The 23,961-nt window shown below is 40.5% G+C and overlaps 2 protein-coding genes across 2 annotated transcripts in view; one reads left to right on the top strand and one right to left on the bottom strand.

The window, feature by feature from the left end:
- The window catches only part of ydjc (YdjC chitooligosaccharide deacetylase homolog), a 40,401-nt gene extending 35,413 nt beyond the window's left edge, over positions 1–4,988 (top strand). Inside the window, exon 5 of the mRNA XM_043715373.1 lies at positions 3,904–4,988. Coding sequence (XP_043571308.1) covers positions 3,904–4,306 — 403 coding nt within the window. The 3' untranslated portion in view covers positions 4,307–4,988. The remainder of the gene's footprint in view (positions 1–3,903) is intronic.
- Positions 4,989–7,174: 2,186 nt separating this feature from the next.
- Positions 7,175–23,961, bottom strand: part of LOC122562513 (ubiquitin-conjugating enzyme E2 L3) — a 70,303-nt gene continuing 53,516 nt past the window's right edge. The window contains exon 4 of the mRNA XM_043715374.1: positions 7,175–9,777. Coding sequence (XP_043571309.1) covers positions 9,623–9,777 — 155 coding nt within the window. The 3' untranslated portion in view covers positions 7,175–9,622. The remainder of the gene's footprint in view (positions 9,778–23,961) is intronic.

Raw genomic sequence — 23,961 nt, 5'->3', positions numbered from 1 at the left:
AGTTTGAACTGTCTTGTTGATTTGTTTTCTGCACCATAAAAAGGGCCTGTTTTCATCTTATGAAGCTCTTGTGTCACTTTTGCTTAGGTTTAGGAACATTCCAGCAAGGAAAATTCAGAATAATCAGTATTATTTTAAAAAATAAATTTCTCCCATCGAGTTCTCATGGATCAGCCCCTTACCTTGATAGCATGGCTCATATTCTGTGGCCAAACATCTCTCACTGTCTATCCACAGGCTTCCCAAATTGGAGTTTATGGTCTCAAGTTGCAAACGCTAGGGTGGCAATGGTTGAGGAAATTCTTTCCACATCCACTTGTCAGGACCATTCAGGATCCAGTACTCTTCAATCCAGTTACTGCTCACTAAGCTGCAGTAGAAAACAAACACAGCCCGTCCAACTTTTCGCCAGCCAACCCATCTTTTCCAGATATAAATCTGGTAAACGTCCTTTGAACTGCCTCCAACGTATTTACATCCTTCCTTAAAACAGATCTAAACTGCACAATATTTGAGAGGTGGTCTCTCCAGTGCCCTACATAACTGAACTTACTTCTATGTTCATTTCATCTTGTAATAAAGGGCTAGTCTTCTTAATTACATGTTGTACCTACATACAAACATTTTGTAACTTGATTCATGAGAACACTGACAACTCTGCATATTGAAATTCCATTTAAAAAGGAACACAGTGCTTTTTAAGCAGATACCGCATCAGAAAATGCTGACTCTGAACCAGTATTCCAAGAGTACAGGTTCAAGGATATCAGCTTACATCTTAAACCTTGCACTTCCTAGATATAATCATATTTTCTGACAACCTCAAACATAATTTCCAGTACAGTCTGTTCTGCTATACCATGGTAGTTGCAGCCTTCAATTATAGAAAATTGAGCAATAGAAATCATGGGACCTATGCAAAAAACACGGCTGGGGCGAACCGCTAATAATATCAGTAAAAATTTAAACTAAAGTAGTAGTTAGCTTAACACAAATGATAGCACAGTTTAAGTAAATGTTAAATTTATTATTTCATTAAAATATGATTTTAACACCTTGAAAGGGTTTCTAAGTTTGCTGAGTAAGTGGTGTATTAAGACAGGGGTTGAGGGTCATCATCAGGGTCATCTTTACATTCAGGTGCAGTTCTTGGTGCAGGGTTACAATGAAAAAACAAATTTAGTTCAGAAGTGGAGATTATTATCCTCTGACTGTTTCTTGAAAATTGGCTTAAAGAAAGTAACTATCTAGTTTTTGCTGCTTTGCCATCTTTCTTCTTTCATGAAGAAGCTGTTCATAGGATGTCAGATCAAAATTTATGCCACAAACTGCTATCCTGCTGTGTTCTGCATTGTAGCTGTTGTCTAAGCTGCAACTGCTTCTCAACTTCCCTCAGGATAGAAAAAATCTAGAAAGTTGTGCTGCTGCTTCCTGAACGACTTCATCTTCATCTCGAGCTTCAATTTCCTATTCAGCAAGTTGCTGTAGATCAGCTCTGGAGAGGTCTTCACAATGGGACTTGAGCAGCTCCTCAACGTCCTCAGTCTCCACTTCAAATCCAACTTGCTTTGCAAGAGCGACACTATGTTCTTTATTGCTTTTAAGTTCTTTTGACAAGTTCTTAAGTCACGAAAAATCTGGAAGCTTTTGCCAAACTGCATGCAAGCAGTCCTTACTGACATCACCCCAGGCCTCCACAATGATGTCATAGCATTCTTAATGTTAAAGTTCTTCCAAAATTAAATAACACTGTCCTCATTAACCCCTCAGTAGCTGCGATCAACTTCCTGAATGTGTATCTTAAATAATAAACTTTAAAAGTTGCTATTACACCCTGGTCCATGCGCTGAATGAGAGAGTCAGTGTTCAGAGATAGAAATTGCACTTTGATGTTTTCAGAAAGCTCACCAATGGTTTGAGGATGGCTTGGTGCATTGTCCAGAATGAGGAGAATCTTGAAATCAATTTTTTTTTCCTCCTGCAATAAATTTTAAAAACATCCTCAAACATCAACAATAAAGGTCAGGAAAAAATCTGCCTTGTCATCCAACCTCTTCTGCTTGACGAAGTAAACACCTGGAGTGAACTTAAGGGAACCTTTTTCAAGGCTCGTGGCTTGGCAGCATGGTACACCAGCACAGGCTTAAGCTTTAAGTCACTACTTGCATGGGCACCCAACAACAGTCATATGATTCTTTGCAACCTTAAAACCTGGAGTGTGCGGTTCATTGTTGAAAATGTGGGCTCTGGATGGCATTCACTTTCAGTATAAACCTGTCTTCTTCAAACTGAAGATTTGATGTAAAGTGTAGCTGCCTTCCTCAAACAATTTTTTCACCATGGGTGAAAACGACAGCACATGTTCCTGGTCTGCACTGGCAGCTTCACCACATAACTTTACAATATGAAAAGCATAGTTGTTCTTAAACCCAGCAAACCAGCACTGAAGGCAGGCACACCTGTAGGATGTTCAGCTTTTTTCCTTAGCCTTATCAATTTAGGAGAACTTTTCTGTTTTATGGGGAGAAAGGCATGGAAAACACAGCAAGATTTGCAAAAAACAGGACCTAAAATGACTGAGTACAGCACTGTACCTTTCACAAAGCACTTCACCACAGCCAACTGACCACGTGATGTCAACAGTGTGTCCAATCCTCCACACACTGCAACACACAGTGCCAGGGATGGAATTGTGTAATAGCCAACAGGAGTTTGCGTTTTAAAATAATCATTCCCCAATCATATTACAGCCAAATCATGTTGACGATTTGTTATAGAACAACCTGTATTGTGAAAAATCAAAACTATTTAACTTTATGTTCTCCACTCAGCATTTAAGGGTGTCAGGAGATTAAGGGTGTCCCTGGAGGCTCCTTGCCTTCATTCCTGATGAAGGGCTTTTGCCCGAAATGTTGATTTTCCTGCTTCTCGGATGCTGCCTGGCCTGCTGTGCTTTTCCAGCACCACTCTAATCTAGACTCTGATCTCCAGTACTCACTTTCGCCTATTTAAGTGTGTCAGGTATAATTATTAAATATTCCACACTATAAAACATTCATCAAGAAGCAGATTTTGGACTTAGTGTTGCAACAAAACTGTGCTTGACATCTTTATGCTGCAGAATGACCTAAAAATACTATGATTTCTGATGCTCACAACTGTCTCCTCATACTAGCTAGGCAACAGAAGTTCATTAGTTCCAGGGGGAGTAATGTCCATTCCACCCTGGCCAAAAACAGTATCCTTTATCTTTGAAGGATTGACCAGTTGTGATGTTGATGTCTAGTACAAACTTTAGGGATTATGTCCTCTGCTCTAGAAGGATCATCAATATTGGAAAAACTACAAACTTCTGGCTTACTGATTTACTCAAATTCCTGGAAAAGATTCCTGTTGAAAAAGCAAAAATAGAGGCATTTTTAAAAAAATATTTGAAACTGAACCCCTCCTGGCTAAATGTGACATCCCCGCAATTTCATGTTATGACACACTGTGGAGTAAGTGGGACTTGAGCCAAGGACTCCTTACTCAGAGCTAGGGACATGACCACTATGCACAGCCCCTAGAATACTGTAGAGTTATTAGAATGATACCTGGACCCAAGGATTTTTGCTAAATCAGAGTATTAAGGGTTAGGAGATAGACTTTGGTTGCAACCACACATGATTTTAATAGTCTACAGGCACTGGCATGAACCTCCTTGTTAAATTATCTGTTTCACTGCAATAAATACTTCATAATACTGTCAGTTTCTTCAGTAGCCAAACGAGAGATCAGTTTGCAAAACACGTTTTTGGCTGTAAGCTACATCTATCTCAAAACTTTATAATTTGTCATGTTTACAAATAGAAGTTACATTTATCACAAATGGCTGGCTGGCTTAATTTTATTTACTCCTAACAGGTGGACTGATATCTATATTGGCCTAACAACAATGGGGAAAAATATGTCAGTATCAAATATCCAGCAAGTCATTGAAAATGCCATAGCCACAAGGACAGACATCTCCTGTGGGAAAAGATTCCGACCTCTACAGGATGATGCAATATTGACAATGGAACTAATGGTGCATCCTGGTTATCCCAGCTTTCCTGAGGAGGGCGGATGTGGTGAAGGGCCCGATGAATTTTCAATGTCTGCAGATCGATTTCTTGAACTGCAAACCCTCAAGGAGTCAAAACTACTAAAATATTATGAAGACAAAAATATACAACTGTGCTCTTTCAAAGACATAAAGGAAATAGGAGCTGAGAAAATAATTCAGAGAGATGGGAATGAACACAAATTTGAGGCTTTCAGGGACTAGAGAATGGCAGTGCCAGAAATCCTTGCAAATTAAATGCCATGGGATCACAGGAAAAAAAGACATGGTTATAGAAGTGAAACTAAATTATCCAATATTTCACTGGTCATACAGAAAAATGCATAATGTTTAATAGAGTTAGAATTTAACTACAGTAAAAGCGCCCCTTTGGTTACTTCTAGTTCCACTCAGAGCAGATGTCAGTGCTAATTCTTAACAAAAATTTAAATCATCAGTTGAATTTATCCTGTGTATTCAAGGAAATTGAAATTAGGTTCAGTGTGGTGTTCCAAATATTTCAGTTTGCTATCTACAGCATCAAAACAAATGAAGTAACAAGGCAACCAATTTTGATAAAATTAATGCCTCAAAGAGTTTATATTTTAGAAAGCATTAAACTATACTTCTTTAAACAAGTACTGATATACAGAATTACAAAACAATGTGCAATAACTTGAAATTTCATAAAACATGGGAGACATATTGATCAATAATTAAAATCAGTGTTTGGTCATGAAGTGCTCGGTTATAAATAAAAAAAAGGTCACTTAAACTGAACAGGTTTTATAGAATCACAGAATTGCTGTGGCACAGGAGGCTATACCTGCACAAGTTCAGTTCCCTACTGCCTTTTCCCCCCATCCTTGAATGTCATCTCTATCCAAATTATTATCGAATGCCTTCTTGAATACCTCAATTACAGCACGTATTTGTGCTGACTGGAGTAAGTCTTTAATTTTATGATGCAAAGTTATCCATTGGCAAGGTTTATGGATTGGAGGGTTCTAATACAGGATAACTGCACCCTTAAATGCCTAAAACACTACTCAATGCTGACCATGAGGTTATTTCATAACTGAACTGGACAGGAGAGTATCTTGGGTTTAGAAGGCTGCTGATTGGTGTACTCAAGGATACGGCTTTTTAAAAAAGGTATTGATTTGACTGACTTTTGAGGTAAATACAAGGCAATATATTGTTGTATAATGTAACAGAACATTCAAATGAATCTTGATAGAAATGTCAAATAAAATTTAATATTTTGGTTCTTATAAGACACTCATCTAACTTGTGGCATTAATATTTGCAAACTAGAAAGTACATGACCAAAATAGATCAGAAAAGTTTGCACTATGAGCAGCATTGCTTAGGTTATGCATTTGTTTTTCTGTCTATAGTTTCCTCAAATGCATTTGCAACTGTTTCTGCTAATACATGAACCCCCTCCACAGACAGTTTTTTCTCCTCTAGTAGTATAGTCTTTGTACATGTCAGCCACATAAGGCTGCACAAATAATTATTTTAAAAATTTTAAGTAATACTTACAAACAAAAATAAGCAAACTTGTATCAGCCCAAGTACCAAAAAATATCCACTGTCCTGCTCAGCGTGGAGATCATAGGTCATTTTAACCGATTCAAATTTTACTAATGCTGCCAATTTGCATGCTAACATATTTCATTGTCATTTTAAAAAGGAGAATACACCATTGTTACACAATAATCTTTAATATGCTCTGCTTTTAGTTCAGATCTGCTTTTTCTTTGATATGCAAATTTGCATGATTATTTAGTTAATTTTAAAGGTACTATCAAATGGCCCTGTAAGATACTGCAACTAAATCTGGTACTTTGATAATCATGTGGCAAAGTAGTACTTTCGAGAATTTCAAAATGCTGCTTTTATATGTATAGTGCAAGGTTATATAACATTATACAAAAGCTAAAGTAGTATCGACAGATTTAGCAATAATATTGGTAAGCAGTCTACCCACAGAATCATTATTACGAATTGTGGCTTTTAATCAGCCACATATACAAAAAGAACATTTTGGAAATTTAACAAGATAAACGTTGTGTTTGTAAATATTCTCACCTCTTTGGTATTTTGTCACATGCAGACAGTTTCACCAAAGGATTATAATTTTCAAAGGCACCACAGGCTATGGTTCTCACTCAACATCCAAATAACCACAATTTTCTGCAGGAGTTGCTAGTCAGAAATCATGGCCAGGACTTGTTGCCTCCTCTTTAATGGAGGGATATGGAGGCCTGCAATTAATCATCTGAGAGGTTATCTCACAATGAGCCAGAAATTGACCTGGGTCTATAAGATTCAGTGCTTCATTGAAATGGTGGCCTGTCAATTGTGAAAGTCAAATCAAGTCATAGTTTACAAAAAGAGGGCAGAAATGTTACTAGTGGAAGGCTTTCACATGAAAAAGAAACCTAATCTATTTGAAATGGGAAGCAAATTGAACTAGCATTTTTAAAATTATGTTGAAAATCAGTTAAAATTTAGCCACAAGATATACTTGCCACATTGTCATGACTTGTTGGCTTAATTTGTGTTTTAGCAATTATTTATGGCTCTATTTATACTTCAGTTACTGAATGAAGAAAGTCAGTTTTAAATCAAGATTCAAGCAGGGATATTCTTTAAAATTGTTTGGTTACTACCTTGTTGCAGCATTCTTCTGACTCAGGAGACATTTCTGTGAAGATGGAGATTTACATGTCGGTAGTATGTTCCCAACAGTTGAAAACAATTTCTTTTTACAAGAAAGATTTGGTGGGGAAAGCTCATTTAAAGTGATATCAGCCAGATTTGAGAATTATCCGTAAGTTTGAAAGGTGTTACCCCAATCTTTCTAAAGCAGCTCTAATACTGCATAGTAATACCACTATTTGTTCCTCAACTGTCTTCTAGAATGCGATCCTGGATACTGAGCAATGTCCTAATACAAAGTTTGAGTCCGGTTCAAAGTGAGAATGTTGTCAAAATCATCCCAGTCATGTTTGCACTTGGCATAAATTGATTTCCTAAATTGTTGCTCAATAGAAATCCAAAAAAGAAAACATCCAAAATGTATGCATTTTGTCATTTTAATAGATGGGTCATGACTTGTTCATTTCATCTACAGAAGAACAGAGAAAGTTAAATTTCAAACTAATTCCCGTCATTTCAAAAACATTTTAAATATGCTTCAAAGTTAATAGGAATTACTAATTTGCTCTTTTGTTAGTTGTCCACTTCACGTGTAGATGGCAATGCACATAATCTGGATTAAACAATGTTTTGGAGGAGACAAGTTGATCTGGTTCAGAAGCGCATGATAAGTTTTTGCACAAACCTTTTACTTTAGAGACAATCCTAAGCATACAGCCTTGCTTGTTTTATGTTGAACTTGGTCAGCTTAAACCAAGATCTAAACAGGATTACCTTGATGGCATTTGTTCCTTGTAAGATACAGGGTTGAATAAAGTTGTCGGGTCAGGGTAGGGAAAAGATGAGAAAAGAGAGAAAGTGCTCAGATGTCCAGTAATACACTGCATGAAGTTTTATTTGAATCCCAAAATGCTTGGAAGTTTGTCAAATCCAGCATCATTCACAATTTTCTTTACAAACCCAATTGAGACAATTAAGCTTTATTCAGACTAAATTTAATGTTGACTGCTTAAAAAAATGATATTGGTACTTAGGCTTAAAGGGTAGTTGTTCCCGTTTTACAGATAGTACTGTAGATTAAACAGCGGTAAAATTTACACGAGTCAAAATAGGATACAATTTCAGAGCTAATAATCCACTTAAAAACATAGCCCAGAATCTGTATTTTGACCAACGTCAACCAACTCTTATTTCAGCAGTGCAAATATTCTTCCATATACTTTTAATGCTCAAATTTCATTCTAAATTTATTTTCTTTCCTATATTAAAACATGGAAATAGGGATAAGAAAAAAAAGGATAATTCGCACTTGACTTTCTTTGGACAACATTGCTCTAATTAGACATTACACCAGTAGTTTGCCAGTAGTCAATTTACTAGTCAAAGATTTGTCAAGCAGACATCTTCAACTAATTCCAATTCCTAATTTAAAAAGCGATTGATCATGTTTAAGTGTGACAGTGTCTTGAAATTAAACATCTCAGATCTTTACTCGTGTAACAAAGCGCTGATGTCAGTTACTTCTTTTTCGCTCTGCACTGAATGAGCAAAACGTGAACACTTTTCAGAGGCTGGATTAGCCAATGCAAATTTGCACAAAAGCAGCATGTTGGTGTGGCTCAACTTCTTCCATAAATTAGCCAAGCTGGATTCTAGATTTTTTAAAAATCCAACCATTTCTATGAATGCTATTATGAAGTAACCACTATATCTAAACTAGAGAAGCAGAATGCGCAGGATCGATTCCACAGGAGTGCAGGGAGTTTCTGAATCACATTAAATTAAATTAGTAAAATAAATCATAAGTGGAGAAAGAACAAATGTCGATCACAACACAAAGCTCTCAACAGTAGCCAGGAGACGAATGTAGGTGTATCGATCTGTTCATGCAATCACTTCATTAATCTTAAATTCCTATTGCTAATTTTGAATTCCTTTACGATTAAAACAGACCACCCAACCCATAAACAGCTCCAGACAAACTTGTTGCACTTAAAATGTGGCAGTCAATTCCCATTTTGAATTTCCTTGCGTTGCATTTAACTTAAAATTTGCACGAGTGTGAAACTCAAGGTGTGTAAAGAGTGATGTAATAAGGTGAGCATTTAGGACCATACAGCCTGACAGAATGTAATCAGCATGTATCCTCAACAAATCATTTCATTCAGAGGTAAAGAAGGAACACTAGAAAAAAAACTTTAGAAAATTAATCCCGTTTGCAACATTTAATCATATGCAAATCCATGGGCTTCCTATTTTGTCAACATCAATGTATAGTAACACAAGCTAAATTACATGGGAACAAGCTGCTTTTTTCTCTCCAGCAACAGAGCATCTTTCCCCTTCCAATGTTCTAAGCACATTGCAGGCCAGGTGTATTTGCAACCAGGTTTCCCACAAAACAGTGCAACATTAAGAGAAAGTAAACAAATTGCTTCAATATTCAATCTCCTTCTAGATGTTGCTGTTTTCACTAAGACATCAGTTTGAAAAATAACTTTATAAAACTGAGAAAAAAAAAGGGGAGGCTGAAGACAAAAAAAAAATGCAACCTACTTGTTGAGCTCAAGGGTAGAATACCATCTGTTAAAGGAACTCATGGAGTTGTGAGAGAAAAGTTGTTTATTAAAGCAGTGATTTTGTGTTTTTAAACTAGAAAGCAGAACTAGACTGTCTTATTTAAAGTTTTAATCCCATCTGAACAGTCATTACCTAAACCACTTCTGATTATATGAAAACTGTAGAAAGTTAGTAACAGCCACAAGTAAACACCAAAGGTGAGACTTGTATGTGTTCATCAGAGTCCTGCTGGATGGTGTGTTTCAAATGTACTGCCCAGAATCTGCAATCAGAAAGGCAGCAAGACAAGTCTTAGTCCACTGGCCGTTTTTCTCCATATTTCTTTGTAAACTCTTCAGCATTCTTTAAGAATTTTTTATGGTCCTTAGAGTATTCTTCAGCTAGGTCAGCTCTTAGGGGATGCTCAGGCTGTGGGTCATTCACAAGTGCAATGAGTGACTGGATAACTGAAATCAAAACAAAATAAAAATCAAAGTTTAGCGTTTAAGAACTATTAAATATTGTGGATTTGAAAATTACAATAGTGTTTCAACTTGCAGGCATATCTTGAAACAACATCCAGGCTCTATTATCATGATGGAGGCACCAGCTCACCATCACCATACTGGCAGGTTGAGATCATTAATAAATGTTGGTTTTGTCTGTGACAGTCACATTCCATGAATAAATAGAAAACTTTAAATGATTAAAAATTCTGCTTTTTATGCAATTCCAGATTCTCCCTGGGGGCTGCTACTTTATTGACATTTAAATGCTGCCAATTCAGACTGATCTTACAAATATTTAGGAACCAACATTTGCAAAGAATGGCCTCAAAGTCCATGCTTAAAGCTATAATATACTGTAAATATATTTGCCAAATTAAATAAAGCACGTCTGGAGATAGAATCTGACCTCAATTTTGTCCAACTTGTCAAGGACTTTAATCATCTCATGCTAATTTATAAACCACTCATTGTTTCAATACTTCCAATCTCTAACCTCTTCCTGCCCTAAAACCCTCAAAGTTCTGCAATTCCTTCAATCCTAGCCTTTGACACATTCCCATTTTTATTCAATCCAACTCTGGGTGGTCATGACTTCAACAACCTCGGCTCAAGGGTCTGCAACTCCCTGCTCAAGCTACTCCAGCTCTTTCTCTTGCTTTAGAAAGTTTCATACATTTTAACATCACTTGTGCTTCACAGTGTCCATTTTGTTTGGTAATGATCCAGGGAAGTGTCCTCAAATCAGTTATAATATTAAAAGGCCAGAGTTTCAGATGAGCCGATGATTATCAAGAGTAGTGAATGGCCAGAAAACTTTGTAATAGTCAAATCTGATAGATAGAAAAGACATGAAAGATTGTTTCATCAGAAGGGTTAGGCAAGAAATCAAATTAGACTGAGACAGAGGTGGCAGTGGGAACCTTTGTAGATTTACAATGGCAAGTTCAACTCCAAATCAAATGGGGCACACAAGTTCTTTTCTCTTCGGCTTGATAAGACCATTTCCAATTTGTTCCTTGGTATTTAACTTGACATCGCAACATTTAAGAGGCATTTGGATGGATATATGAAGGAAGGATTTGGAGGGATATGGGCCGGGTGCTGACAGGCAGGACTAGATTGGGTTGGGATATCTGATCAGCATGGACGGGTTGGACCGATGGGTCTGTTTCCATGCTGTACATCTCTTATGACTCTAAATTGCCCAGCTAATGAAGAGTGAACCCTCCTGAATATATTGAAAACCTCCAAAGTCTCTTTTCCAAAACAACAATACCAACTACTAACTTACAATTCTCGACATCTAGAATTATCACGGTTCCTCACTTCTGTTCCTCTCCAGGTCAGTAATATCCTGATGCCTAGACAGCAAAGTCTCACTGCACGCTAAAATAGGATTTGTGCAACAGCAACATATTTAATATAGATACCCTCTGCCAATCCAAAACAAAATGTCTCAATTTTCCAGTGCTTTATTGCAAATTTCACTGTCAGATGTTGATACTAGGGTAATGATTTGGAACAGGTAAGCAATTTGAAAGTGAACATTTATGGACCATTGATCATAATGTTAGGTTTACAGAATAGAAGAGCATTGAAAACAAAAAAAAAACTTTTGTCACTGCATACTCTGAATCAATTCTATTTTGGTGTTTCTCAAAGGGAATCAATTTGCTCTAAAAAATTATTTTATGCCAAGCTCCACGGAGAGGTTTTCAGAAGATTTGATGTGACATTGGTGGTGGGTAAGTTTTTGGAGGTGATTCTGAAAGTTTGAATTTACATGCATTTGGAGAGGCAAGGATTGATTAGGGATGGTTAGCATGGTTTTGAGAGAGGAAATAACCAATTAAATAACCAAAAAGACTGAGGGCAGAGTGTTAGGCGTTGTTTATTTGGACTTCTGTAAAGCCTTTGACAAAGTTTCACATGGTACACTAATTAGTAAAGTTAGATCACATGAGATTCAGGCTGAACTTGCCAATTGTGTACAAAATTGGCTTTATGGTAGGAGACAGAGGGTGGTGGTAGAGAGTAGTTTATCAGACTGGAGGCCTGTGATCAGTGGTGTTCCACAAGGATCGGTATTGGGTCCACTTATGTTATTTCTATAAATGATTTGGATGAGAATACAGGAGGTATGGTGAGTAAGTTTACAAATGACACCAAACTTAGTTGTATAAATGGACATTGAAGGTTATTTAAGATTATGAAGAGATCTTGATAAACTGGGTCAATGAGATGAGGAGTGGCAGGTGGATTTAATTTGGATGAATGCATGGTATTGCATTTTGGTAATACACACACGGACAGGAATGGTAGGACCCTGGGTAGTGTTATTGAACAGAGAGCCCCATGGGTTCAGGTACAAACTCTTTGAAATTTACATCACAAGGTGGTGGTCAAGAGTGTGTTTAGCACATTTGCCTTCATTACCTTTGAGTCTAGGAGTTGGGACATTATGGTGAGGTTGTAAATGACATTAGTGAAGCCTCGCCTGGAGTCTGTGCACAGTTCTGGTCATCCTGCCATAGGAAGGATATTATTAAACTGGAGAGGGTTCAGAAAAGATTTACCAGGAATTGAGGGTTTGAGATATAAAAATAGTCTGGGAAAGACTGGGACATTTTTCCACTGGAACGTAGGAGATTGAGGCTTAACTTTATTGAAGCTTATGAAATCATGAAGGGCATAGGTAAGGCATAACAAAGGCCTTTATGGGCATATTTTTGAGGAGAAAAATTTACAGGTACGAGGTGCAACTTTTTATTTTACAGAGTACAATGTGGAATGAACTGCCAGGTAAAGTGGTGGATGCAAGTTCAGTTACAGCTGTAATAAAGGTTGCACCCTACTAGCCTTCTTGAATACATGCTCGTACCTGCACTGTAACTTTTTAGGATCATGCACGCAAATACCTGAATCCCTCAATACCTCAAAATTCTGCAGTCCTTCTCTGTTTAAGTAATTCAGCGGAACCTTGATTATCAGAATATCAATTATCCGAAGAAGATCTCAAGGTCCCGATAGAAATAATGCGCCTTTTGTTTACAATGACTAAAAGTGAACTCTGCTTCCTGAAACACTGTCGAGAACAGTCCTGGACACAGATTGTAGCCCAGGCACTACTTCCAAATGACTGACCTCCCAACCTCTCTCAACCCCGCTTCCCCAGATAATATCTCCAACATTGTCCTGTATAGGGCAAACGTGAAACCTATTAAAAAATTGCAGTAAAACGTTGTGCGCATGGCTGCGTGTGCACGTTATTTGAAGAATCACACCTCCCCTTCACCCCCCCCCCCCCCCCCCACCCCCAAGGGCAGCAGCATCATGGTTGCTTGATCTCCGTGTGGGGGGGGGGGGGGGGGGGGGGAAACGGTGTTGAACAGGTTTGGGGGCAGACGGGTTCGTGGGCAGACGGGTTCAGCGGTGTGGGACGGAGTTAGGGAGGGACGGGTGTGGGGGTGGATGGGGGTTGGGGCAGACAGTAGGGCAGTGTTGGATGGTGTTGGGGGACGGCCGGGGCAGATGGAGGTGAATGGGCGTCAGGAACCTGCGCGGTGTGTTGCTGCCTCGTCTCCTGAACGGAAAGAGGACAGAATAGAAAACTCTGATCCCCAGATGAGTGGTACTGAATCAATTAACCGAATACTCAATTATCCCAACGAAATACTGCCCACCCATCTCGTTCGGTTAATAGAGGTTCCTCTGTACTTTTAAAAGTTTTTCTGCTAAAGTGAACAATTTCACATTCTCTCACATTATACATCATTGCCAGACATTTACCCACTCATTCAATCCATCTGCAACGTCCTTGTAACTTTCTAAGAATACTTCCCTTCCTTCCTTAGGGTCGCCTATGAATTTAACTACCTTTGCTCCCCTCATCCAAATTGTAAGCATAGACTCTTGCTGGACTCCACTTGTCACATCCTGCCATTCAGACAAAGGCTGGTTTAAGCCTTTAGTTCTGCTAAACAGCCAATCTTAATCCATGTTAAAACATCACCCCCTACATGAGCTTTTATTTTCCATAATAACCTTTGAATTGGTATCTTAATAAATGGTCAACAGAATCACAGTACAGAAGAGACTCTTCAGCCCATTGTGTCTGTAACACAAAGTACACTACCACCTGCACTACATAGAACATAGAAGAATACAGCGCAGTACAGGCCCTTCAGCCCTCGATGTTGCGCCGATCCAAGCCCACCTAACCTACACTAGCCCACTATCCTCCATATGCCTATCCAATGCCCGCTTAAATGCCCATGAGGGAGATTCCACCACTGCTACTGGCAGGGCATTCCATGAACTCACGACTCGCTGAGTAAAGAACCTACCCCTAACATCTGTCCTATACCTACCCCCCCTTAATTTAAAGCTATGCCCCCTTGTAATAGCTGACTCCATACGTGGAAAAAGATTCTCACTGTCGACCCTATCTAAACCCCTAATCATCTTGTACACCTCTATCAAGTCACCCCTAAACCTTCTTTTCTCCCATGAAAACAGCCCCAAGTGCCTCAGCTTTTCCTCATACGATCTTCCTACCATACCAGGCAACATTCTGGTAAACCTCCTCTGCACCCGTTCCAATGCCTCCACATACTTTCTATAGTATGGCGACCAAAACTGCACACAATACTCCAGATGCGGCTGCACCAGAGTCTTATACAACTGCAACATGACCTCAGTACTCCGGGACTTAATTCCTATACCAATAAAAGCCAGTACGGCATATGCCTTCTTCACCGCACTATTTACCTGGGTGGCAACTTTCAAAGATTTGTGTACATGGACACCAAGATCCCTCTGCTCATCCACACTACCAAGTATCCGACCGTTAGCCCAGTACCCCATCTTTTTATTACTCTTACTTTTTTTTTTCCTTACAAGTCAACACCGACCCGCCACCCACCCATACCCCTACATTTACCCCTTACCTAACACTATAGGCAATTTAGCATGGCCAATTCACCTGACTAATTCACTAGTCCTATAGTTTTGAATATAAGTGCTCGTCCAAATACTTGTTAAAGATTGAGGTCAATCACCCCATCTACACTCCCAGACTGCGCATTCCACCACCCTCTGGGTGGAACATTCTTCTCTCAAACCCCCTATAAACCTCTCACCTTGCATTTTTTAAAAATGTCCTCTACTCGTGACCCTTCCACTAAGGGAAGAGCTGCTTTCTATCCACCCTGGCAGTGCCTCTCAAATGTAAGATTTCTTGAACAAAAAGGAATGTTTTTAAAAAAATACATCTACTACCTCATTGGCAACCTCAAGAGGAGGATGAAATCCACATGGACCATAGACTTGTCGATCTGCAGTTTCATAGTTTGATTAGTAACATTTGACTGTAATTTTGCTACATTCCTCTTCCATTCCTGATTTACAGCTATTACTGGAGTGATTTTGTATCCTCTATAATGAAGGCAGGAGCAGAGCACTGGTTCATTTCAATCATTTCCATATCTTCCACATATAGTCACATATTTATATTCTGAAACGTCCCCTTAAATGTTGTCACTGTCTCCTGATAGACCTAACACCTAGCCTGGCATGCTGTTCAGTTAACTCAGCTTTACGTCTAGATAGTTGCCCGTATTTAGGTTTGAAAAGATAGTCTTCACTCAAGTAATCTCCTTCTCAAATTGAATTAAAAATTCAAGAACATGGTGGTCACTGCTACTTTGGGTACCTTAATGGAGGTCACTAATTAATTGTCTCATTACACAATACCCCAATCTGTCGGTTCCAGAACATGCCGTTAAGAAATATCTCAAAAACATTGGAAGAACTCTTCATCCAGGCTTTCCACCCCTCCCCATTCATGGGACATGTGTGTCACTGACTGGCTCGCATTTGTTGCCCATGCCTAGTCATCCTTGAGAAGGTGACAGTGAGCTGCCACATTGAACCGCTATAGTCTATGTGCTGAGGGGTGACCCACAATTCCAGGATTTTGACCCAGTGACAATGAAAGAACGGTAATATACTTCCAACTCAGAATGGTGAGTGGCTTCGAGGGAACTTGCAAGCGGTAATGTTCCGATGTATCTGCTGCCCTTGTCCTAAGTGAAAACTATCGTTGTTTTGAAAGCTGCTGTCTATGGATATTCGGTGAATTTCTGCAGTAAATCAAGTAGATAGAACACACTGTCACTAAACATCAGTGGTGGAGTTTGCAAGCGCATGTGGACGCGATGCCAATCAAGTGAGCTGCTTTGTCCTGAATGGTGTCAAGCTTCCTCAGTGTTATTGTACCTGCACTCATCCAGGCAAGTAGGGAGCATTCCATCACTCGTCTTGTGCCTTGTAGATGGTGGATATGCTCTGGGGAGTCAGGTAATGAGTTATCCCTTGTGTTCCAAGCCACTGACCTGCTCGTGTTCATGTGATGAGCCTAGTTCTGGACAATGGTAACTCTAAGGATGTTGAAAGTAGGAGACTCGGTGATGGTAACACTATTGAATGTCAAGTAACAGTGATTAGATTGTCTTTTATTGGTGATGGTCATTGCCTAGTATTGGTGTAGCGTGAACATTTCTATTCACTTTTCTGCTCAAGGCCAGATATTGATCGGATCTTGCTGCATTTAAACAATGATTGCCTCAGTAGCCAAAAAGTCGTGAATTATGGTGAGCATTATCCCTACTTCTGACTTTATGATGAAGAGGAAGTCATTTATGAAGCAGCTGAATAGGGTTGGGACTAGAATACTACCCTAAGGAACTCCTGCAGAGATGTCCTGCAGCTGAACTGACTGACCTCCGACGATCTTCCTATGTATCAGGTACAACCCCAGCCGACAGAGAATTTGCCCCCTGACAATCACTGATTCTAATTTTGCTAGGGCTCCTCGATATCAAACTCAGCCGAAAGTGGCCATGATATCAAGGGCTGTCACTCTCATCTTGCCTCTGGAATTCAGATCTTTGTTCATGTTTGAGCCAAGGCTGTAATGAGCTCAGGCGCTGAATGACCCTGGCAGAACCCAAATGGCATCAGGAAGTAGGTTATTGCTGACTAGGTGCTGGATGATAGCACTTTCCAACATTTTACTGATAATCGAGTGTAGACTGATTGGGTGGTAATTGGTCAGATTGGATTTGTCGAGCCTTTTGTGGACAGGACATACTGGGCCAAGTTTCTAATTTATCAGGTAGATGCCAGTGTTGTAACTATACTAGAGCAGCTTGGCTAGGGTAGCAGCAAATTCTGGATCACAAGACTTCATAACTGTTGTCAGGGTACATAGCCTTTGCAGTATCCACTGCCTCTGACCATTTCTTGATATCACGTGGAATGAATTAAACTGGTTGAAGATTGGCATCTGTGTTGCTGGGGACTACTGGAAGAAGGAGAGATCAATTACCCATTCAACATTTGTAGCTGAAGATTGCTGCAAATGCTTCAGCCTTCTCTTTTGCACTGATCTGCTGGGCTCTTTCATCATGGAGAATGGGAATATTTGTGCAGCCCCCCTCTTCCAGTGAGTTCATTACTTGTCCACCACCATTCTGAACTGGATGTGAGCGTGAACTTGATCCATTAATTGTGGGATCGCATAGCTCTATCACTTGCTGCTTACATTGCTTGGCACTCAAGTTTGGTAGCTTCAGCAGGTAGACAGATTTTAGACACTCCTGGTGCTGCTCCTCTCATGCCCTCCTGCACTCTCCATTGGCCAGAAGACCACAGGATACAGGGTAAGAATCAGGCCGCAGCCCATCGAGTCTGCGTCACCATTCGATCATGGCTGATGTGTTTCTCAACCCATTCTCCCACTTTCTCCATAACCCTTGACCCCCTTACTAATCAAGAACCTAAGTATCTCTGTTTTAAATACTCTCAATGACTTGATCTCCACAGCCCTTTGTAGTAATGAGTCACCACCCTCTGGCTGTAGAGATTCCTTATCTCAGTTCAGTCCCTTCATCCTCAAGCTGTGCCACCATGTCCTAGTCTCTCCTACCAGTGGAAACATTATCTCCCATGTCCACTCTATCCAGGCCTCTCTGTATTCTTTAAATTTCAATCAGATCCTCCCTAATGCTTCTATACTTCAAGAAGCCCTTCATCCTCAGGATCATTCTTGTAAGCCCCTTCTGGACCTCCTCCAACATCAACACATCTTTCCTTAGATAAAGGGCCCAAAACTGCTCACAATATTCCAAATGTGAAATTTGACGAGAGCCTTAGACATCTGAAGCAGTATACCTGTGGTCTTGTTTTCTAGCCTGGCTGAACTAGGATCGATCCTCTGGCTTGTTTGTAATGGTTCAATGGGTGATATACCAGGCTATGAGGTTGCAAATTGTTTTACAGTATGATTCTACTGCTGTTGATGGCCCACAGCCCCTCATGGATGCTCAGTCTTGAGTTGCTAGATCAGTTTGAAATCTGTCCCACTTAGCACAGTGACAGTGTCATACAACACAACAGAGGGTATTCTCAATGTGAAGCTTATGCAGTTATAGAGCTTTTAGTTTTTTTTCTTTTTATTGTATCCCTCTTTTAAAAGACCACTTTTAAAATATAGAGTACAATTCTATATATCCTTCTATAGGAAAGATGCTGTTAAACTTGAAAGGTGCGGAAAAGATTTACAATGATGTTGCTGGTACTGGAGGGTTTGCATGATCAGGACAGGCTGGAGATTTTTTCCGATGGACTATCAGAGACCAAAAGGGCGACCTTACAGAAGTTTATAAAATCACGAGGGGCATGTATAAGGTGAACATCCAGTCTTTTTCCTAGGGTGGGGCAGTCCAAGACCAGAGAACATACGTTTAAGATAAAAGGGGAAAGATTTTAGTAGTACCTGAGGTGTAACTTTTTCACAGAATGTGGTGTCTGTATGGAACAAACGGCTAGAGAAAATGGTGGAGGTGGGTACAATTGCAACATTTAAAAGACATCTGGATGGGTATATGAACAGGAAAGGTTTAGATGGACATTGGCCAAATGCTGGCAAATGGGACTAGATTAAATGGAGATATTTGATCCACGTGAATGAACTGAACTGAAGGGTGTGTGTTTCCACGCTTATGACTCAAGAGTCCAATCAGATAATGTTCAACAGGACGATTCCTGGTATGGTGGGGGGAAACTATATTATGAGCAAAGAGTCAAAAGTTGGGAACCTATGCAGGAAGACAGAGAAGGAAACGAGGGCAAAAACAAAAGGGGTATCAAAAAGAAGAAAACTCGTGCAAACATTCAAACCGTAGTGTAAAATAATATGACCAGGACGAAAAAGATTAAAGCAACAATTAAGACTCTGTCTTAATGCATAGAGCATTTGCAATGAAGTGAATAAATTAGTCACAGGAATAGATATAAATGAATACAGTCTAGTGGGATTATGGTGATATGGCTGCAGGGTGACCAGGGATCACCCAGAAGTATTCAGTTTTTTTAGGAAGAATAGAAAAAGACTGGAGGAGGTTTGGTAGTACTGCTTGTTAAAGAGGAGCTTAACACAATAGTGAGGGAGAATATTACCTCTGGTGAAATAGAATCTGAATTCATTGAGTTTAGAAGCACCAAAGGGCAGAAGACAATAGGGGGTATTGTATATGGACCACTAAACTGTAGTGGTAACGTTGGGGAAGGCATTAAACATGAAATTAGACCTGCAAGCAATAAAAGGTACAGCTGTAATTGTGGATTACTTTAATGTAGATTAGATATCCTGGAGTGAGAGAGTTGGTTTTCTGGGTAAATGCATTGAGGAACCAGTTAGAGGACAGACCATCTTAGACTGAGCATTGTGTAATGAGAAAGCAATAATTGGCAATCTTGCTGTGTGAAGGCCCTTGGGCAATAGTGATCATCATATGATAGAATTGATAGTTGATACTGAGACGAAGGTCCTGAATGTAGATTTTTAAGTGCGAGCAGCAGCGGAGCAGGAGCGGGAGCAGCAGAGGAAGTGACGTGGACCGGAGGGGCAACCAGGAAGGAAAGCAGTGACCATATATATCAGCAAGGCGGCTAAACCCGAGACTCTACTACTGTAGCGTATCCCACCTGCCCTCCTCCTCTAACCTAGTTAATAAGTAGGAAGAGTGGGAATGACGACCAGGGGACTGCCGGTAATATATCTGGGCAGTGGCTGAACCTGAGACACTACACGTGTTGTGTCTCCCCCCACACCCAACCAAAAATAGGACTCTGGTTTGTTAAGGTAAGGATTTTCTATTTCTTTATCGGTGAATGGTTAAAAATTTACTTTTTATGGTTTATCTATTAATTGGTTTTTAGAAAAAGACTATAGCAGAGGGGAATCAAAGTATTTTAACTCAAACCTATACAAAGTAATAAAGTAATTAACTAAGCAAAGATGGCTGGGCAGGTGATGTGCTGTAGCTGTATGATGTGGGAGCTGGCTGATCCCATTGTGAATGGCAGTGACCACATCTGCAGCAAGTGTTGGTTGCTGGAAGAACTCCGGCTCAGAGTTGATGATCTGGAATCTGAGCTTCAAACACTGCAGCACATCTGGGGGGGGAGAAAGAGTTACTTGGACGCTTTGTTTCAGGAGGCAGTCACACCTGGGAGATTAAGTAATTCACATTCAGTTAGTGATCAGGGACATCAGAGTGTGACTGTAAGTAAGGCAGGTAGGGGGAACCTGAGTTCAGGAGTGCAGGAGCCTCAGCCCTTGACCTTGTCTAATGAGATTCTTGCTCCCTATACGGATGAGAAAAAGGGCTCTGGACAGGATATGCCAGCTGACCACAGCACCATGGTGCAGAAGGCCATTCAAGAGGGGGGAGCAAAAAGACAAGTAGTTGTTATTGGGGATTCTATAATTAGGGGAACAGATAGTATCCTATGCAAGCTGGATCGGGAGTCTCGCATGGTGTGTTGCCTGCCCGGTGCCAGGGTGAAAGGATATTGGAGCGGGAGGGGGAGGATCCAGTTGTTGTGGTCCATGTTGGGACTAACAACATAGGCAAAGCTAGGGTGGAGGACCTGTTTGGGAATTATCAAGCACGAGGAAGGAAATTGAAGTACAGGTCCTCAAGGGTCATAATCTCTGGATTACTGCCCGAGCCATGTGCCAATTGGCATAGGGATAAGAAAATTAGGGAAGTAAACACGTGGCTAAGGGATTGGTGTGGGAAAGAGATTCCATTTCATGGGGCATTGGCATCAGTTTTGGCATCTGTACCATTGGGACGGTCTCCACCTGAACTGATCTGGTACCGATGTTCTAGCGAAAAGGATAAATAGGGTGGTCAATAGGACTTTAAACTTCTGAGGTTGGGGGGGGGGGGGGGGGCGGGGGAAGAGAAGGGAAAGTGAAAGCGACAGGGAGTATGGAGTTAAATGGGAAGATAAGCAGGAGGATAGCATGTATGCAGGTGGATTTAACCTTGAGGCAGATTAGGAATGCAACAAAAAGGAAGGATAACTTAGGACATCTTATGACTTCCAATATCTCTCATGATAAGAAAGGTACTTTACCTGAATGCTCATACCATTCGTAACAAAGTAGATGAACTAACGGCACAGATCGTGAATGATTATGATGTGGTTGCAGGGGGTTCATGACTGGCAGTTAAATATCCAAGGATTTACAACTTATCGAAAAGACAGGGAGGTGGGCAGAGGGGGTGGGGTGGCCTTGTTAGTTAAGAACAAAATTAAATCTATGGCACTGAATGACATAGGGTCGGATGATGTGGTGTCTGTGTGGGTGGAATGGAGGAACCACAAAGGCAAAAAACCATCATGGGAGTTATGTACAGACCTCCTAACAGTGGTAGGGACCAGGGGCACAACATGTACCAGGAAATAGAAAAGGCATGTCAGAAAGGCAAGGTCACGGTGATCATGGGGACTTCAATATGCAGGTGGACTGGGTAAATAATGTTGCCAGTGGATCCAAAGAAAGGGAATTCATGGAATGCTTACAAGATGGCTTTTTGGAACAGCTTGCCATGGAGCCCATAAGGGAGCAGGCTATTTTGGACCTAGTGCTATGTAATAAACCAGACTTTATAAAAGATCTTAAAGTAAGGGAACACTTAGGAAGCAGCGATCATAATATGGTAGAGTTCAGTCTGCAATTTGAAAGAGAAGGCAAAATTGGATGTAATGGTGTTACAGTTAAATAAAGGTAATTATGAGGGCATGAAAGAGGAACTGATGAAAATCAACTGGAAGCAGAGCCTAGCAGGAAAGACAATAGAGCAAAAATGGCAGGGGTTTGTGAGTATAATTGAGGACACTGTACAGAGGTTCATCCCCAAGAAAAGAAAGATTATCCGGGGAGGGATTAGACAGCCATGGCTGACAAAGGAAGTCAGGAAATGTATCAAAGAAAAAGAGAGATCCTATAAAGTGGCCAAGAGCACTGGGAAATCAGAAGATTGGGAAAGCTACAAAAAAAAAAAGAGGATAACAAAGAAATAAGGAAGGAGAGGATCAAATATGAAGGTAGGCTAGCCAGTAATATTAGAAATGATAGTAAAAGTTTATTTCAATATACAAGAAACAAACAACAGGCAAAAGTAGACATTGGGCCACTTCAAACTAATGCTGGAAGGCTAGTGATGGGAGATAAGGAAATAGCTGGAGAACTTAATAAGTACTTTGCGTCAGTCTTCACAGTGGAAGACATGAGTAATATCCCAACAATTAAAGGGAGTCAGGGGGCTGAGTTGAGTATGGTTGCCATTACAAAAGAGAGTGTGCTAGAAAAGCTAAAAGGTCTTAAAATTGACAAATCTCCTGGCCCCAATGGGCTACATCCTAGAGTTCTGAGGGAGGTGGCTGAGGAAATAGTGGAGGCGTTGGTTGAGATCTTTCAAAAGTCACTGGAGTCAAGGTAAGTCCCGGATGATTGGAAGACCGCTGTTGTAACCCCATTGTTCAAGAAAGGATCAAGATAAAAGATGGAAAATTATAGGCCAATTAGCCTAACCGCGGTTGTTGGTAAAATTCTAGAATCCATTGTTAAGGATGAGGTTTCTAAATTCTTGGAAGAGCAGGGTCGGATTAGAACAAGTCAACATGGATTTAGTAAGGGGAGGTCATGCCTGACAAACCTGTTAGAATTCTTTGAAGAGGTGACAAATAGGTTAGACCAGGGAAACCCAGTGGATGTGGTCTATCTCGACTTCCAAAAGGCCTTTGATAAGGTGCCACACGGGAGGCTGCTGAGTAAGATGAGGGCCCATGGTGTTCGAGGTGAGCTACTGGCATGGATTGAGGATTGGCTATCTGACAGAAGGCAGAGAGTTGGGATAAGAGGTTCTTTTTCGAAATAGCAGCCGGTGACAAGCGGTGTCCCACTAGGTTCAGTGTTAGGGCCGCAGCTGTTCACATTGTATATTAATGATCTGGATGAAGGGACTGGTGGCATTCTAGCGAAGTTTGCCGATGTTACGAAGATAGGTGGACAGGCAGGTAGTACTGAGGAAGTGGGGAGGCTGCAGAAGGATCTAGACAGTTTGGGAGAGTGGTCCAGGAAATGGCTGATGAAGTTCAATGTGAGCAAATGCGAGGTCTTGCACTTTGGCAAAAAGAATACAAGCATGGACTACTTTCTAAACGGTGAGAAAATTCATAAAGCTAAAGTACAAAGGGATCTGGAAGTGCTAGTCGAGGATTCTCAAGGTAAACATGCAGGTTGAATCCGTGATTAAGAAAGCGAATGCAATGTTGTCATTTATCTCAAGAAGGTTGGAATATAAAAGCAGCGATGTGCTACTGAGACTTTATAAAGCTCTGGTTAGGCCCCATTTGGAGTACAGTGTCCAGTTTTGGTCCCCACACCTCAGGAAGGACATACTGGCACTGGAGCGTGTCCAGCGGAGATTCACACGGATCATCCCTGAAATGGTAGGTCTAACATATGAGGAACGGCTGAGGATTCTGGGATTGTATTCATTGGAGTTTAGAAGGTTAAGGGGAGATCTAATAGAAACTTACAAGATATTACATGGCTTGGAAAGGGTGGATGCTAAGAAATTGCTTCTGTTCGGCGGGGAGACTAGGACCCGTGGGCACAGCCTTAAAATTAGAAGAGGTCAATTCAGAACAGAAACGCGGAGACACTTCTTCAGCCAGAGAGTGGTGGGCCTGTGGAATTCATTGCCGCGGAGTGCA

Source organism: Chiloscyllium plagiosum, chromosome 25 (genome assembly GCF_004010195.1).
Source record: "Chiloscyllium plagiosum isolate BGI_BamShark_2017 chromosome 25, ASM401019v2, whole genome shotgun sequence".
NCBI classification, from domain to species: domain Eukaryota; kingdom Metazoa; phylum Chordata; class Chondrichthyes; order Orectolobiformes; family Hemiscylliidae; genus Chiloscyllium; species Chiloscyllium plagiosum.
This window is presented reverse-complemented; position numbering and strand designations above follow the sequence as displayed.